The sequence below is a fragment of the Anastrepha ludens genome, chromosome 6 (genome assembly GCF_028408465.1).
Source record: "Anastrepha ludens isolate Willacy chromosome 6, idAnaLude1.1, whole genome shotgun sequence".
Lineage (NCBI taxonomy): Eukaryota > Metazoa > Arthropoda > Insecta > Diptera > Tephritidae > Anastrepha > Anastrepha ludens.
The window spans coordinates 114,501,561-114,519,494 of NC_071502.1; the positions used below are offsets into that span (position 1 = coordinate 114,501,561).

The 17,934-nt window shown below is 33.5% G+C and overlaps 2 protein-coding genes across 2 annotated transcripts; one reads left to right on the forward strand and one right to left on the reverse strand.

Moving 5' to 3' along the window:
- Positions 1-12,363: 12,363 nt before the first annotated feature.
- On the forward strand, positions 12,364-13,156 carry LOC128866794 (digestive cysteine proteinase 1). Its single transcript, XM_054107775.1, has 2 exons — positions 12,364-12,687; positions 12,768-13,156. The coding sequence occupies exons 1-2, from the start codon at positions 12,649-12,651 to the stop codon at positions 12,978-12,980; spliced, it is 252 nt and encodes an 83-aa protein (XP_053963750.1). The 5' UTR covers positions 12,364-12,648; the 3' UTR covers positions 12,981-13,156.
- A 271-nt stretch (positions 13,157-13,427) lies between these two features.
- On the reverse strand, positions 13,428-15,775 carry LOC128866793 (succinate dehydrogenase [ubiquinone] flavoprotein subunit, mitochondrial-like). Its single transcript, XM_054107774.1, has 5 exons — positions 15,701-15,775; positions 14,251-15,618; positions 13,992-14,194; positions 13,760-13,910; positions 13,428-13,607 (listed from the first exon to the last, which is right to left on the reverse strand). The coding sequence occupies exons 1-5, from the start codon at positions 15,773-15,775 to the stop codon at positions 13,428-13,430; spliced, it is 1,977 nt and encodes a 658-aa protein (XP_053963749.1).
- Between the last annotated feature and the right edge of the window lie 2,159 nt (positions 15,776-17,934).

Below are 17,934 nucleotides of genomic sequence, written 5' to 3' on the forward strand. Positions count from 1 at the left end.
TATGTATATGGATTAGTCTTGGTAAATGTGAACGGTAACAGTTGACGGCATTTAAACGAAGTGCATTCGCTAATGATGAACGAACGGGTGATTATGTATGTATTGTAGAAAGAGGTGGGAGGGTGGTAAGAAAGTGCAGCGAAAAAGGGAAAATCAAAATATTAAACAAAAAAAATAGCATTAAATTAATGTAATGAATTGATATAAAAAAACAAGTGCAAAGCAAATAAATTTATCTAAAATGTAATAATTAAAAATTTTAAATAAAAACCTCAATTATATTTGCAAAAAAAAAAAACAAAAAAAAATTTCCAATAAAACACGACGCATTATGTTGCATAAAAAATTGTTTGAAGAAAGAAAGTTGTAAAAAACAGCGCATAGCTTTTTTGTTTTTGTGGAGAAGTAAAACAAAAATAATGCAGTGCAACAAAACTTTACGGTTTATCTTTGCGCTAAATATACTGCACACACACACATGATTAAAAAAAAAAAAAAAAAAGATTGCATACAAAATATTATTTATATTTGAAACTAATACACACATGTACGTATATAGTATGCAATATTTGTTGGCGTAATGTCTACACATCTATACACACACACACACACACACACACACACACTAGAATGTTTTTTTTATTTATTAGTTAAGGCTAATTTGAAATGACTGGACAAAGTTTGTCTCCATACTTCCCATATAAACCAGAAATTTACTTGCTGTAATGGCAAGCAACAATCGATGGGCATTCCCACTACTTAGGACTGCTAGCGGCAGGCTAATCACCTACCGTGTCAGAAATCAAAATAGATTCACGAAACCAACGCAAGACTGAGTCTTGTCAAGGCCCTATGCTCCCGAGTGGAGTGAACAAGGACAAAAAAAATGGTGTGCCCAGTCTCAGCTCTCCTACGGGTACCGACAACAGATGCATTTGGGAGCCATCTTCGAGCCTTCCCAAGATTGTGTGTTTGCGCGTTATGCTCTGGCTATGTTGTACATTGGAGCGAATGGTGTCTGTCCTAATCAAACAGTAGCTAGTGGCAGCCTTTTTAGGATAGAGATTTTCAGTTATGCTGATCGTCAGAGAAAGTGTGCTAATTAAGTATACCATTTTCCGTATGAAGAAATACTGCGTCAGCGAATATCACAAATACAGCACAATTTTCTGGAAGGGCGTGAGTAGGCAATCTATTGGTCATTTTCGTGGCAATTAAAAAAATTATTAAAAATTTAAAAATAGTTCAGAGTATTTGGCAAGTGAAATATTTGGACTTTCATTTATCATAAAGGTATTCTTCAAAGCCAGAAAGTATCAAAAATCTACAAATAATGTGTGTAAAAAATACGAGTACAGTGTACTCTCTCATAAGCGGACACCTAAGGGTCTGAAAAATTTGTCCGCTTGTGGAAGGTGTTCGCTTATGAGAAAAGTGTATAAAAGTTAATAATATGTTATAGGAGAGTTAACGTGTTAACGTCAAATTTCTGCTTGTTAAAATATTTTCAGCCAAACGGCATTTTCGACCTCCAACCACTTCACACCAATTTCTCCGAGCGCGCGCAAACTAACGACTATGATTCCATTTGATAATTTGATGGCAGTTTAGTGTATTTGATAACCGTTAAAATACTCGTAATTGTAGTAATGCTAATTATGGCATTTAACAGAAAGTTTTTTTGTTTTTTTGCAAACAGCATAAACACAAATGCTGTGGTGGCAATTTTAGGGCATGTTTTGATGATATTATTCTTTAAAAATATAATGTAGGCCTTAATTAGTATATTTGATTATAGCAACAAAATTATAGACTGGGTTCTATCTAAAACATGCAAACATTAGCAAACAGTTTTGTTTAGTCTCCGCCTTTATATTGACGCATTAACCTCACATTTGGCGCATATACATTTTACTGAGACTCTTTCCATAATTCCGACTAAGTAGAAATTCTATGTAAAAAATGTATCTCTATACAAATTACTGTATAATGAAAAAAATGTGGAATGCTGCTGATCTTTGTGTAACTGTTACATAAAAAAAATGCACCGAAGACGAGATAATTGCATGAAAAATACAAATACATCTACATACATACATACATACATGTATAAAATACATGACAAACATACAAACACTTTTAGATAGGTAGTAGCGCCCAAAACTTATTACCACCCAAAACAACAAACATAACGAACCACCAACAAACAACAACACAAAGGCGCGACTAGCCACGCTTCAGTGTAAATTTATACAGCGAAAAAGCATAAAAAATAAAATAATAAATTATCATTCAAAACACATACACACATAAATAAATAATTATTTAAAATACCACTTAAAACAGAAGCTATTCCATAATAAACAACGGGGCGGGGAAAAATTCATAAACTTACACACTTCATAAAAAGCAAAAACTATAAACTCAAACAGTAGAAGTAATAAATCCATACTCCCACACTTACATGCATACACACACAAACAAAATCAAATAGTTAAAAATATAAATAAAATATATATTTAATAAACTGCCATAGCATGTAAAATATAAGCAACAAATAATATATACTTTTTCTCATACAACAACAACGTTTAAACAAAACAAAAAACAAAAACAAAAGAAATCACGTGGTAATATGTAATAAAATATAATTTGTGCTTAAATAAAAAAAGAGAAAAAAAATAAATCTAAATTGGAAAATATACTTTAATTAACGTAGAAAGCTATTTAGACTAGAGAAGCATCCATTAAGTAAGTAAATAGCGTTTTGGTGTATTGCACAAGCTGCGATTTCGTTTGCTTTGATGAAACAAAGCATTTTCCAAAGCCGCTTCATATTAAATTTTGTTCATACGAAGAACCTCCCCAAAGGACATTTCCAAGCAATTATAATTATGGCAAAATTTATAATGTTAAAAAAAGTTTTAGGGCTTAATTTTTTCTGATGTATTTGTTTTCCTTTTTGAATTTTTTTTAATAAATGAGCCTGAAAACATACTTTACTAATGTTTTTTCGAACTTAATTCTCCTCTACCGTATTTTTGTTTTTTGCTAAGCTTTCCTTTTTACCAAAGCTCTTTCTGAAGTATTTCTATCGGAAGTAGGTTTTAGTGTGTTTAAATTTTTTTGAATGCTATTTTTTCTCGTTTTTTTTTTTTCGTTGTTAAACCTTTTCAAAGCACATTTCCAAGCAATTATAATTATTTCGAAGTTTAAAATGTTAAAAACAAGTTTCTAGGCGTTAACTTTTTCCAATAGTGGTTTCAAAGCACTTTCTTATTTATCTGATTTTTCGTTTTTTATTTATTTTTGTTGTTTTTTTATTTTTTTAATGCTGCTTATTTATTTATTTTTTGTTTTTATTTATTAATTTTTTTTTTTTTATTTATTTATTTATTTATTTATTTATTTATTTTTTGTTTTTTTTTATTTATTTATTGTGTTCTTTTCCCCTATTTATTTTTTGTTTCTCCTCAACCTATATTTTCAAGCTTACACTTTTACCAAATCTCTTTCTGTAGTATTTTTCATCGAAAGTAGGTTTTAGTGTGCTTAAATTTTTTGAATGCTATTTTTTCTCGTTTTTCGAATCAACCAATAATTTTTTTCATGTTCATTAACTGCACAACACAACGTTCGAATGCACTTTGAATTTTGCTGCTGCCACGACAACGGTTTGCAAAGGCTTTTATCACAGAAATCGCGCAACCAAGCTTTTAAATACAACAAACAAAAATGCTTGCTTAGTCAAGTTTATAAAAATTTATATAACATTTTAATCATCAAAATCGAATCTTTTTTTTTAAACTATGAATTGAAAATTTCTTGTTTGTAGTTCCTGCGTGTGTTTTGTTTTCCGCATACGTAACTCCAACTTTCATGATTGCTTCAATATAAATATCTATAAAATATTTAACAAGATAACCCAAAAATTTTTGTAAATCTTATGAAAATTTATATGTTTTTAAATTTTTTTTTATGCTTAGCTTACCGATAATTGTTTACTTTTTTATTTTTGACAGATTAAAATTATCGTTCTCACATTGAATGCAATTCACTTTTATAGCTGAGAGAATTTTTTGTTTAGTTTGTCTCTGCTTTTTAATTAGTTTAACTAAATTAAAATGTGGTGTTTGTTTTGAAATTCATGTCCAGTTATACGATATTTTTGTGAAAATGCAATTGATAAGATTATTTAAAAAAAACGAGCAATTCTGCAGCTTCAAATTTTTACATTATTTTAAAACAAAAAAGAACAACTGATCCGCTGGCAATTTTTGTTGTAATATTTTAAAACTTAAGTTTTATGTTATATATTATATATAAAAAAAATATATATGCATATTAAAAGGACGCAATGTATGCATTTTATACGATGTTCATTAATGCTGTATTTTTCTTTGATAAAAGAAGTACATCAAGAGTATTGTTTTCTGTTTTTTTTTTAATTGAGTATCATAGGTTCAGGCACGAAAGCGTGGCTGTTGGAGTATTTTTGTTTTTGTAATTTGCATTTGTGCTTTGCACGTGATTTTTCTGATATTTTTTTTAACTTTCAAGGTAGTGAATTTTTAAATAGTTATGATTCTGATTTATAATTGTAGCATGAGAAGGAGCGCAAAATATTTGATAAAATGATCTTTTTTAGCTGATTTTCAAAAAGCTGTGCACTTTTCCGAAAGTCGGTTTCACATACATTTTTAGGAATGTTTTAGCAATTTTCTTAACTTGCATTATTCCTTTTTTTATAGTTCAGTAGATGCGTTTACAACGTCGTTACCTCGATTGCTGCCACAATTTCGAAAATATTATAAATTTGCTTACTTATTCACTAATTCGCATGCTGAAAAACTATAAAAATTGCACCATAACAGAAGCATATTTCTAACAATTTTTTGCTAAACCAGCAAAAAAGGAACTTAATTGCTTAGAAATACTGAGGACAACATTCTGTAATAGGCAAATTGTGTTGCACATTTATGCTCGTATCTAATAACTTAAATGAGTTGTAAATTTGTTAACTCACCTTTTTGAAAAGATACTAGCAAATACTCTATTGTCAAAATTTAATATTATTATTATTTATAGGAGATATATACAATATAACTCTAATTTAATAATTTATCAAAATTTAATTTTCTCAGTCCTTATTATTTTCAAAAAATTTTAAAACAAGTCATAACTCATTTAGCACTCACACAAAAAACAGCACAACTGCAAATTATTAAAAAAAGATATTTAAATACAGCAAAAAAAAGAAATATACTTAAAAAATAACACGCGCGTGCACGCAAAATTCACAATAATTTTAACAGCCTTTAATTTGCGTTTGATATTTAGCTATTATATATAAAAATTTATAAAATTAAATATACGCCTATGAAAAAATTTCAATATATTAAGAAAAATGAATAAAAATTTATAGAATTGTACAAAAAAGTTTACAATTTAAAATAATTGGCTGTGTTTTCATTGCTTTGTTAAGTTTCCTAATGCTATGTTACGTTTCCTAATGCTATGTTACCACGGCACGTAATTCGCTTCGCATTCTTAATTCACTCTCCCAATCGTAATCCACTTTCCAATGCCACTTTGAAAATGGAGCAAAAAAAATTCAGAAGATGTAGTCAACATCAGACCGTTAACCGGCTCTCAGCGAACTTAAAGCAATCAGCTGATTGGCTGACGCAATCGGGCCACAACGAAAAAACTGAGATTATGTTGGTGCTATACGAAAAACCCCTTACACATCATAGATGACTAGATGTGAAACTTATTCATTTTGAGAGAGAGCGCGCCCATGAGGACGTTTCAAAACTTGGCAGCACTCACACATAATGGGATTTTGAACAGCTGATAGGCGAAATGGCAGACTGCCAGAAGAAACGCGCCGAAAATAACTGACGAAAACAGTTCGTTTTTGCTTAATGGAGAAATGACGTGTTGAAATGTTTATAATTATTTGTCTTAAAATTAATTCAATTGAAACGTAATAATTTAAATTGAAGGGAGTTTTAGAATTTTTCAAAGCCTTTTATATCCTTTTCAACTTCTACTTTAATTAGTCTTATGCACATATGCATATGAATACATTTTACTCGTACATACATGTACTTTTATTGAAATCTGTATGTTGGGTTATGTCTGTAAATTGGTATATACGTAAATATTCTATGAGTGAAAAGCGTAGGTAAGGGAATTTAATTTGAGTTTGAGATATTTTACGAAGATTAAAAGTAATCTGCTTTAACTTATTCTGTTCGTTGTTTGAGAATTTTTGTTTTTTGTTACCCACTTTCTGTGTTATATTAAAAAATCGCAATAAGTCATGTTTTTAATTATAACTTATGTTTTTCGGGTTCATAACTTTATTATTATTAAATTACTTATGAATATCAGTTTTAAATAATTTCATTTACATATAAATTTTTAAATTTTTTGCTTATTTATGTACATATTTCATCCGGATTGTGCTTATTTTTAGTATATGTTGGGGGTTACGAGTGATATAAGGCTATTGGGCAACCGCACACTAAATACTAACCTCAATGGTGGTATGGAAACTAAAAATTCCAGACCTTTGGTTCAAAAATACCCAATTCATGTTTCTACCGGTGTGGCAATATTGGAAAATGTTAAATGCACATTTTCCAGCGCTCTCACGAGAAAAAGAGTTTCACATCTAGTCATCTATGTTACAAGAATGATATAAAGAAGATTGCGCCCATCAGAGCGTACGTGACGTCACGTTTGCAGAGTTGTGCAGTATTGCCAACCATTTGATCTTCGCAATAAATTTAGTGATTTTTTATACCGAAAATGCGACAATTTTTAAGTTTGGTGTTTGTTTCTTTTTGTTTTTAATTTAAGGCTACCGAGACTTTAGGTTAAAAAAAAACTGTATTATTATACAAAAGAAGTTTAAAAAAGGCCACTCTGAGAAGATTTTAGTGCTAATGAAATTTTTTTTACTCTTATAAAATTTGATAATTTGAAAGTGCAAATTTAATTTTTGGCTCCATTTAAGGCTATGCAAAAATATTAAATGCCCCTCTCTCAACTCTTCTTAAGATTGAAAACCTTTTTACACATTTTAAAAAGCCTTTGAATTTACTGAATGCGAATTGAAACCATAGAGGTGTAATCGTTCCTCCCGGCCATTAATCCTTAGCGGGACATAGGGCATCAATAGATGTATTCATTGTAAAAATAAGCCACAAAATTCCAGAAAATACTAAAGAAATTATACTGACATTTTTACGAAAAGAGTACCTTATCTAGTTACAGAACTTTAAATATAGAAAAAAAGTCGTTCCCTTAACAAAAGAGTTTCGCTTAACAAAAAAACTCATAAATTAAATTGTACATAAGCATAACACATTTATTTAAAAAAAACGCACATTCTACAGACAATTTGTCACGCATACAAAGTTCTTTAAGTAACACAATAAAAATTTCGTGTTTTATTTTCTTTAAATGGGCATTTAGTTCGTTTTTATATCCAAAGCTAGGCAACTCTGCAGTAGCGAGAGAGAGATTTGACTGCCGAAAGCAGAAGAACACAAACAACACCGGCAATCGCGGGCAATGCCACCAGATATTAAAAAAAAGTAAAGCTAAATAAAACTGAGTGAATTATTTAAATAATTATTAAAAAATGTATATTTTACAAAATTATAAACATGACATTTTAATTAGAAGAACTAGAAAAATGTCATGAAGAAAGAACTAAAACTCCGAGACACAAAATAATAAAAATAACAAAAAAAAATGATAAATCAAGTTACGAAAATGGTAATCTGGCCATACTGGAGCTAAAATCACGTAACTAGTTGTCAAATTCGCTGAGCGCAAAGTAACGGGACCACGATGGGCGCCATCTCATTATTCTTTGCATCATGTCTATGTTACACATGCCGTCTGAAGAACGACTAATTGGATGAGTGTGTGAATACGTGCGAAATGAGCGTGCATAATTCTGCTGCTGAGTCTTCGGTGGCAGCCGAAGTTACTCGCTCAAATTCGTTTTTCACACATCATTCGACGGAATAATCCGCGCGCAAAAACTCTCCTACCAGCAAGAGCGGAATAATCCGATATACACTTTTATTGTTAAAGTTTGAGGGAAATAAATAATTTTGGTAATCCTGTAACATTCTTTTTAGAAAAAAACAGTAAAAGTCTTGTCGACGGAAGTTATTATGGACACAAGGTGTTTTGAGTAAATGTCGCATTTCAAGCGGTGATGCAAAAGGGTTAATAAACCAGAAAAGGTAGTTTATAGTAATGGAGGCCAAAAAAGAACTGTTATACAAATTTATTATGTCGTTGAGTTGCTGACAACTTCAAGAAATGTGGTGTATTTTCGTACCCACTTCCATCACCGAGTACACAAATCTTTGGTTTTGCAACTCCTGCACCATTTCTACAAATTAGTGGCTGTTTTTCCGTCAGCCATGCAATTGGTTTCTTTTTTTCGCCCAATATCTCTATCAGCACCCTTTCCCCGACCTGTTCCCATTTATAGGCACTTTTTATTGCTGAAAAACGGAATAAATAAATGAATACAAGCTTTGCTATAAAATAAAGTAAACTCTTTTTGTCTTTAAATCAATTTTTTTTCTTCATCACCGATATTCACAGCAAATAACAATAATAAAAAGCGAGTGAGCGATTGGTGAGCAGCCAAAGCGAATTACTCTAAGTAAAAAGAACGGAGTGGAGCCGAAGAGAGTGAATCACGTGCCATGGGAGCATAGCATAATGTCACTGCACTGAGTTCTTACACGGCTCCCATTTTGTCACAATTGCCTTTCCGACATATGTACATAACGCTCGTCTACTACAAGAGTGTCATAATCCAAGCAAATTTTTCTTATGTATGTGTATGTATGAGAAAATAAATTTACTACGCGAAAGTGTATAGGTACCTACCTAGTACCTAACTTTGTATACATATGTTAACATTTCATTGACAAATCAAAGGTCGGTTTATTGTTTAACACGGTTAACACGATCCATAAATATCCCGATCTGCAGACCATGAGATAAATATTGACCATGTAAGTGCTTTGAACTGTTTGAGGTTTTTTTTTAACACTAGAAATGTGGTGAATTTTTCTGTTCCATTTTTTAAACTTTGAAGCACACGCAATAAAGATTGAACGTATACAGTGCATTTCGGGCGGAACATTATTCGTCAATGTAACATTTTTTTCGTCAATCCAAATAGGGTGATATTTATTGAGCGTGTAGCGTGCGCCTAAGAATGATCACTCCTTGAAGGCACAGAAAAGAAAGTAGAATGTAAAAAGCACAGTTATAACGGTACTACCTATAACATACAATATGTGCTATAAACCAATTTTTTAGCAATAATGCAGTGGCTGTCAAAGTTTTAAGAGATTCTCATTTGTGTAACATTCTCTGGTGTAACTAAATATATAGGAAAACAACAATAAGCAAAGTTATTCGAATTATGCGGCGTTCATACTAAGCACTAAATGCGCATTTAGCACTTTCGAATATTTCTTTTTCGAAATGGGTTTATACTGCCGTATTTACGAAATGTGCATTTACTTACATACATACATTCAGAATCATATGCTTGTTTTTGATTGTAAAATACTATATGTACATACTACAGTCGAACTTCTCTACAGTGAACTTCCATATAATGAAGCTCTCCTTATAATGAACTGGTTTCGAAGACACTGCTTTTTCGTTCTACTTTCGGTGTATTTTTGTCTCCTTATAATGAATTTCTATATAGTGAAGTTTTCTATATAATGAACAAATTTTACAGCTGGAAATTCAAGCGTCCTAAGTTTTTGTCTCCATACAGTGAATTTTTTCAAAAGTTTTCTGTTGCAAAAAATTACAGTTAGATGTGGACAAACTGTAATGAGGGGAATCCCAAAATTAAAACAGAAAGAGCTGAGCTATTACAGTTTTATTCAGTGATTGAAGTTAAAATGACGCATCGAAGCAGCATTTCGGTTGAAAAAAAGTTATTAATGATTAACAAAGTTAATGAAGGAAAGAAAAAAAAAAGATATTCCCAATGAATTCGGAGCTCTTCCCTGCACTTTATCAAATATTTTAAAAAATAAGGAAGTGATTTTAAAAAATGCGGAGGATTTGGCAGTAAATACCAAACGCAAAAGACTTCGACCTTGTCATTTTGAGGATGTTGACGAAGCAATGCTGAAATGGTTACTCGTTGCACGTGGTAAGAATCTCCCTTTATCTGGACCATTATTGAAGCAAAAGGCCAAAGATTTTGCGGAAGCACTAGGACACCACGAATTTGCGGCAAGTACAGGTTGGTTAGACAAGTTCAAAATTCGGCATGGCGTTATTCAAAAGATATTATGTGGGGAAAGTGCTGACGCCAACATAGAAAACCGTGATGAATGGGTAACGAACGTCTTACCGAAATTAATTGAAAATTACAACATTAACGACATTTTTAATGCCGACGAGACTGCTTTGTTTTTCAAATGCTTGCCAACTAAAACACTGGCATTCAAAAATGAAAAATGCTTTGGTGGGAAGCAAAGCAAGGAGAGAATAACTGTCCTGTTGGGAAGCAATATGACTGGATCAGTAAAGCTAAAATTGCTGGTAATCGGAAAGGCCAAAAATCCGAGGTGCTTCAAGGGAATAAAATCTTTAGGTGTCGATTATGAGTTTAACAAAAAAGCATGGATGACCAGTGAGATTTTTACGAAATGGATTGTAAAACTCGACAAAAAATTTTGTGATCAAAACAGAAAGGTTTTGTTTTTTGTTGATAACTGTACTGCCCACCCTAAAGATGTAAGAGACAAGTTGAGAAACATTCATCTCGCTTATTTTCCTCCCAACATGACTTCGTTACTTCAACCAATGGATCAAGGCATTATCTACAACATGAAACAACATTACAGAAAACGAATTTTAACGAATATATTGACTCAAGTGGATGAGGGAAATTCTGTTATGGCCATAGACTTGCTGCAAGCAGTTCGAAATCTTAGCAATGTATGGAATGTCTATGTTAAACCAGAAACAATTGCCAACTGTTTTAAAAAGGCTGGATTTTCAAAAGATGCCATGCAGATTACATTTGAGCATTGGGATGAAGAGGACCTTCTTTCAATATCAGATTTGGCTGCTTTACAGTCTTCATTTAAAAAAGTAGCAAATATCGAAGCATCGTTTGATGACTACGTAAATGTTGATAATGGTGTGCAGACTTGGGACAACCCATCCGAAGAAGATATTCTCAGCAGCATTTTTGAAAGTCGCGGAGTTCCAGCAGAACCTGGTAAGCATTTATCTTTTTATAGTCAAACAAAAATTTAATATGTAAATATTATTTCAGATAACGATGAACACGATTTGACCGTTGAAGAATTGGCAGAAACTGAGGAGGCATTACCTACGTTGATACAAGCTGCTTCATCCATTAGCGTAATTAGAACCTTTGTGGAAATGAGGAGTGACGTGCCGATTAATGTTTTCAACTCTCTACATGATTTGGAAGCTTTTATTGAAAATGAAAAATGGAAGATTGTAATTCAAACCAAACTCACTGATTATTTTAAATAAAATTACATAAAAAATCAATGTTTCTTTATAATGAAGTTTCTATATAGTGAAGTGATTTTCAGGTCCCGTGCGAATTCACTATATGGAAGTTCGACTGTATATGCGCTGATAGGTGCTCTACTCTACAGTTTTTAAACGCATACTTTCAGGTGGGAGGCTTTGAAAACAATGGAACTGAATATCATTATGAGCGATATGTGTTCTGGAGCAGAATGTTTGTCTTTTATATGTATTAAGGTGTAATTCCATTTGGAAATCAGTATAAAAAACATCAAATGCAGTTAAATTTATTTATGGTAAATCAAATTTACAATAAAGGTGAATTTGTCTACAATTCTCTATTTTAATTACAATTCACGAAATAAACATCTTGATTAGCGAAATTAACAAAGTTCGTGCAACAGTTTGGAAGCCTTGGATTGTTAGAAGAGCGCTCAAAATGCTGTTCGAATTAACGAAATGTTCAAAGATTACAGAGTTGCTTTCAGCAGTCGAATTTTTAATGCAAAAAATATTTAGCATATGGGTGCCTTCAGGTAGAGAATTTTATATGTATAACTGAGCTAAATGCACATTTATCGTTCAGATACCCTACTACTTCATTCTATTTAATAATTTATTAAATCAACTAATTCGAATAGGAAAGATGACGTTTCACGAAATAAGTAGTAAATTACTAATTTCAAATGCTATTTCACATTCACAACAAACATCTGGCACCACTCATAACTGTGCTTTTTGTCTTTCGTCGTTGTATTTGGCCAGCAGCTGATACAGTTGTTTTTATTTCTTTTTTCATTGGTCATCGTTTTGTTCAATTCGTTTTTTATAAGTCGATTTTGTTGAACCCATCACTTCTTTCTGCCTTTGTTTTAAATTCTAGCTCGATAACATAAATAAAAGTATAAAGTGAGTCATTTCAGCATATATATCAGCAATTTTCGCAGCTTCCACAGCCTGTGATTTCACTTAAATTACAGCGCAAATAAATAGCTTTAGTGCAATTATTAACTTGGAAAGCTAACTGCAACAGCAAACGGTAAATAAAACAGAATGTCGCTTGTTTCTGATCAAGAATGGGAGGAATATAAGGTAGCTATGCTAAACTTAACTCTTTTAATTGTATGAAATGACTTTTGATTAATTTGTATTAAAAATATAAACGTTTATAGGCGAAGTTCAAAAAGTCTTACCCTGATCCTGAGGAGGATATAATGCGTCGTGGAAGGTATATAAAATCCAAAAACATGGTGGAGGAACACAATAAGAAATACGAGACTGGTGAGGTAACCTGGAAAATGGCTATAAATCATCTGTCTGATTTAACGGAAGAAGAATATGCTGCGCGTTGTGGTAAAAAGATGATTCCACCAACAAGCACATAAATTAAATGTTGATTGACGGCAGTATTGCTTTTTTTGTTTGTTTGTGCATTTAAAATCTTAACTTCGAAAAATTATCACAAAATGTGTTTTTTATGTATATACATATGTATGTCCCAAAGTATAATTTTTGTATATCTGTTTAATGTGAAATGAAAAAACAACTAACATCCCGGAAATGCAACACATTTTCTTATTTCAAATAACATTGTGGTCCTGCTTGACGCTACCGATTAACGGAAAATGAAGCTGGTACGATTTTCGCAAGTTTGCGTCAATATCGACAACAGATTTTTGAAGCGTATTTTCATATTTACAAAAACCATGATGTAGTATAGTAGGAAAGTTTAAGACTACTTTTTCAAAGTTGGAATCATTGTACTTGAAATTTTTAAATTAATATCTTTATTTATCAACTCAACCCATAGAAACATGTTTAAATATAACGAATTAGTATTGGCGAATAGCAGGTGGTACATGCTCCACGCTATTGTCTAAAGGTGTGTCGATGACGGCACGATATTTAATTTTGACTTCGCCAGTATCGCAACAAATCCATGTTAAGCTGTGTTTACGCCAATGTTCATCCATTGGTCTTTTCCTTTGACAATCAACAGGCTTGCTATAGTCCTGCAACAAAGAGAAAAATAGGTACTTGAATGAAACTAACAACGTTAGAATATTTAAACTTGTGAATCGTAATGGGCAAACAAATAATAACAAATTATGTTTGCTCTGCTTTGCATTTCATAAATATCTTATCTGTTAATGATTTTTCCTACATATTCATCAACACGGTCCTTAAAGTCTTCGCGCATATGTGAGCCGCGTGATTCCTTGCGATTTTCAGCGGCAACCATCGTGCACATGGAGTTCACAAGTAAATTCTGTAACTCCAATGTTTCGATTAAGTCCGAATTCCAAATTAATGACCTACAAGCATTTTTTATTTGTAATATACATATTTACAAGAAAATTTTTAGATTCCAGTATAGCGCAAGAAATTCTACTCACTTATCTACCACGCGTATATTTTTTTGTTCCTTAAAAATCGCAACGATTTTCTGGACACCTTGCTGTAGGTTAGGACCAACGCGAAAAATCCCGGCATGCTGATGCATAGCCTTTTGCATTTTTAAACGCAATGGCGCAGTGGTGGTACTACCATTAGCATGAATCAATTTGTCAAGATTAGCCACAGACATCTCACCAGCATTCTGTAGAAACTCATAAATAATTTACGAAATTAAATAAAAGAAAGATACGATCGTACTTCTTTTAAATTCTGAGCTGGACATCCAGGTAGATAATTCTCGGAAATATGTAGAGCACAGGAACGTCCCCAAATCATCAAATCTAATAGAGAATTGGCACCCAAACGATTTGCACCATGCACATTGCATGACACCTCACCAGCCGCATACAATCCCACAACGGGACAGTCATTACCATCTGTATCGATGGTTAATACTTGCCCCCTATAATTCGTCGGTATGCCTCCCATATTGTAATGTGCAGTCGGTATAACTGGAATTGGTGCCTGTGTCGCATCTATGCCAGTGAATATTCTAACCGTTTCTAATATACCCGGCAAACGAGTAAGTAATTTTTCTCGTGGCAAATGATGTAACTGCAAAAAAATATGATCTTTTTCAGCTCCCACACCTCGGCCTTCCATAATTTCCTTAGTCATAGATCGTGCAACCAAATCACGAGGAGCTAAATCTTTTGCTTTCGGAGCATACTTTTCCATGAAACGTTCACCTTTCGCGTTTACCAAATAACCACCTTCGCCGCGACAACCTTCAGTAACAAGTACGCCGGGTCCATACAAGCCCGTCGGGTGAAATTGCACAAATTCCATGTCTTGTAATGGTAAACCTTGCCGTGCTACCATTGCATTGCCATCTCCCGTATTTGTGTGTGCAGAAGTGCATGAAAAGTAAGCGCGCCCATAGCCGCCTGTAGCAATTATGGTGTTAAGAGCTCGAAAACGATGTAATGTTCCATCTTCCATGCAAAAGGCGATGACACCGCAACAAGCTAAATTCTCAAATATCAAATCCAAGACATAGTACTCAACAAAGTAATGAATGTCGTAGGCAAGTGATTGGCCATAGAGAGTATGCAAGATGGCATGACCAATGCGATCAGCGCATGCGCATGCACGTCGGGCCATCCCTTTACCGAAATGTTTAGTATGTCCGCCAAACGGCCGTTGATATATCTTACCGTCTGGTGTGCGTGAAAAGGGCATACCATAATTTTCAAGCTCTAAAATAGTGCGTGGCGCTTCGCGTGCCATATAATGGGCAGCATCTTGATCGCCCAACCAATCTGATCCTTTGACTGTATCATAGAAATGCCAGCGCCAATCATCCTCATCTTGATTTCCTAGCGCCGCATTTACACCACCCTGCGCAGCTATAGTGTGCGAACGTGTTGGAAAAATTTTGCTAACAACTGCCGTTTTGAAGCCCAACTCAACCAAGCCGAATGCGGCACGCAAACCAGCGCCGCCAGCACCAACAATTACAACATCGAAAACATGATCGACCACGGGATATGCCTTCGATATTCCATCGCTAACCTTGCACCCAGATTTTGATTTACTGGCACAACTCCATGTACGGAGGGGATACTAAAACGGGGGATGATTAAAAAGAAAATGATTTCAAATATACATATACTCCAGTTTAACGTATGAATATTTATGCTCTTACAACTCCTTGGACGCGTTTCGTAAAAACTAATGGTAAAATCTTGAAAATCTGCATTCTTAAAGAATAGCACAACATTTGAAATATTGTAATATCTTTATAAAAATTAAATTGAAATTGAGTAAAACTTTTATCTCTGATTGACTTTTCTTATTTGTGGTTAAGTTTTTCAATATTGTAAAAAAATGAACTAAACTACTTTTTGTTTTAAAGTTTTTTATTGGATTATGCGCCAGGTCTTTATTATTATTATTATTTACAGGGGATATACAAAATGTAACCCTAACGTAATTACACACTGGCTACTAGGACCTTAAGTACTAGCTATTTTTTATTGTTCATACGCATTGGATGGTCATTAGGCTTCAGTTCTTGCACCAATTGAACTTTGTAAGCCTTCATACCGAGGTCTTTATGCAGCGTTTCCACGACAGTCGGTTCTACGTTACCGAAACGACCCGGATTTATATCCAGCCAAGGACTGTCACTCCAGCAGCATTCCCCGTATGTAAGTATGGGGAATGTTTATGCTGCTACAACAACAAGGTCTTTATGCAAAATTCTCCTCAAAGAAGTGCGTGAAATGTTCAATTCTTGAGAACGATGATGAGTTGAGGTTGTTGGATGCTCACGCACATTTTCGGCTACAGCAGCAATGTTTTCGGGTGTACGCACTGTAGGAGCACGTTCACGTGTTGTTTTATCCATTAACGATCCACTTTCACGAACACGATTAACAAATTGATCCACAAACTACCTTGTTGTCAAATCTTTTTTTGGAATTTTGACGTGATAACGTCTTATAATTCGATTTAGCCGGCTGTACGCACGAAAAAATGTGTCGTTACCTTGCTCATTTGTCGTTACCTTGCTCATTAGTGTTACCTTGCTCATTTGTCGTTACCTTGCTCATTGCCGTTACCTTGAATGAACTGCAAGCGAAAGCGCGGAACGAACAAAGCAAACGAACGGCAACGATCGACATCCTGCTCTCTCCTACTTAAGTGTATGTACAGTGGCTCACAGCTTATTTCGTGTGCCCGTTCATCAAAATAAAAAAGTTTAATATTTTTGTATAAACTTTATTTAGAAAAAAAACTTAAACGTACATTCAAAGATAAATTATTTCTTGTTACAAACATACATAAATAAACTTAAATTATTTCTTCTTAAGTAATATATTTACAGCAAAATCAAAATTATAACTAAATCCACGTCACACCTTATTTCGTGTGCTTAACCAAACTAGAAAAAACATGTTTTTTTTTTAAATTTATTAAACTTTTACTAATCTAATATTTTGTAGGGGTAGCCTTTTTGTTTTAATACAGCTTTTAACCGGGATTGCATGGAGCTAACAAGTTTTCCAGTATATTCAGGAGATATTTTCTCCCACTCCACTTGCAATGCTGTTTTTAGATCTTGTTTGTTGCTTATGTTATGTTTTCCAATTTTTTGATCCAGAATATTCCATAAATTCTCAATTACATTGAGATCAGGTGATTGTGCTGGCGTTTTTACCACATGAGGGCAATTCCATATAAGCCACCGTTGCACTAATTCCTACTTATGCTTCGGATCATTGTCCTGATAGAACCTGAACTTGTCCCGAATGCCTAATTTTTCAGCACTTTGTAGTAAATTATTTTTTAATAAATTCAAATAAACTGTTTTATCCATAATTTCGTCGATAAAAACCAAGTTTCCGACACCAGCTGTTGACATGCAGCCCCTAACCACTACATGGCCCCCACCGTGTTTTACTGTACCACGCAGATTCTTCGGGTCCAGCTCCGGGTTGGGCTTACGCCAAACGAAAGACTTTCCAACGGAACCAAAGAGGTTTAATTTGCTTTCGTCGGCGAAAATAACGTCATTCCAAAATGTTTGGTCTTTATTAACATGGTTTTCGGCAAACTCCACCCTTAATCTTCTGTTACGCTCATTAACAAACGGTTTGTTTCGAGCTGTACGACCATGGAAATCAGCTTTGCGCAGAATTCTTCTTATTGTTTCAGGATTACATCACTTATCAAGTACTTTTTCAACCTCTTTTGTCAAAGCTGGCGCACTAATTCGTGGGTCTTTTTTAATTTTTCTTAATATCCACCTTTCATCAGCTTCTGTAAAAATTTTGTTTGGAGCTTGGCGGCCTTTGTCAACCACTTTTTTTTCACGAGAAAAGCGTTGAATAATGTACTGTACTGTGGAAGTACTTAAATTTACAATTTGAGCAA

Coding starts and splice junctions, on each gene's coding strand:
- LOC128866794 (XM_054107775.1), top strand. CDS start 12,649: ATGTCGCTTGTTTCTGATCAAGAATGGGAGGAATATAAG. Junction 12,688..12,767: donor AAGAATGGGAGGAATATAAG/GTAGCTATGCTA, acceptor AAACGTTTATAG/GCGAAGTTCAAAAAGTCTTA.
- LOC128866793 (XM_054107774.1), bottom strand. CDS start 15,775: ATGTTGTGCTATTCTTTAAGAATGCAGATTTTCAAGATTTTACCATTA. Junction 14,195..14,250: donor CAGCTCAGAATTTAAAAGAA/GTACGATCGTAT, acceptor GAGTTTCTACAG/AATGCTGGTGAGATGTCTGT. Junction 13,911..13,991: donor AATATACGCGTGGTAGATAA/GTGAGTAGAATT, acceptor AAATGCTTGTAG/GTCATTAATTTGGAATTCGG.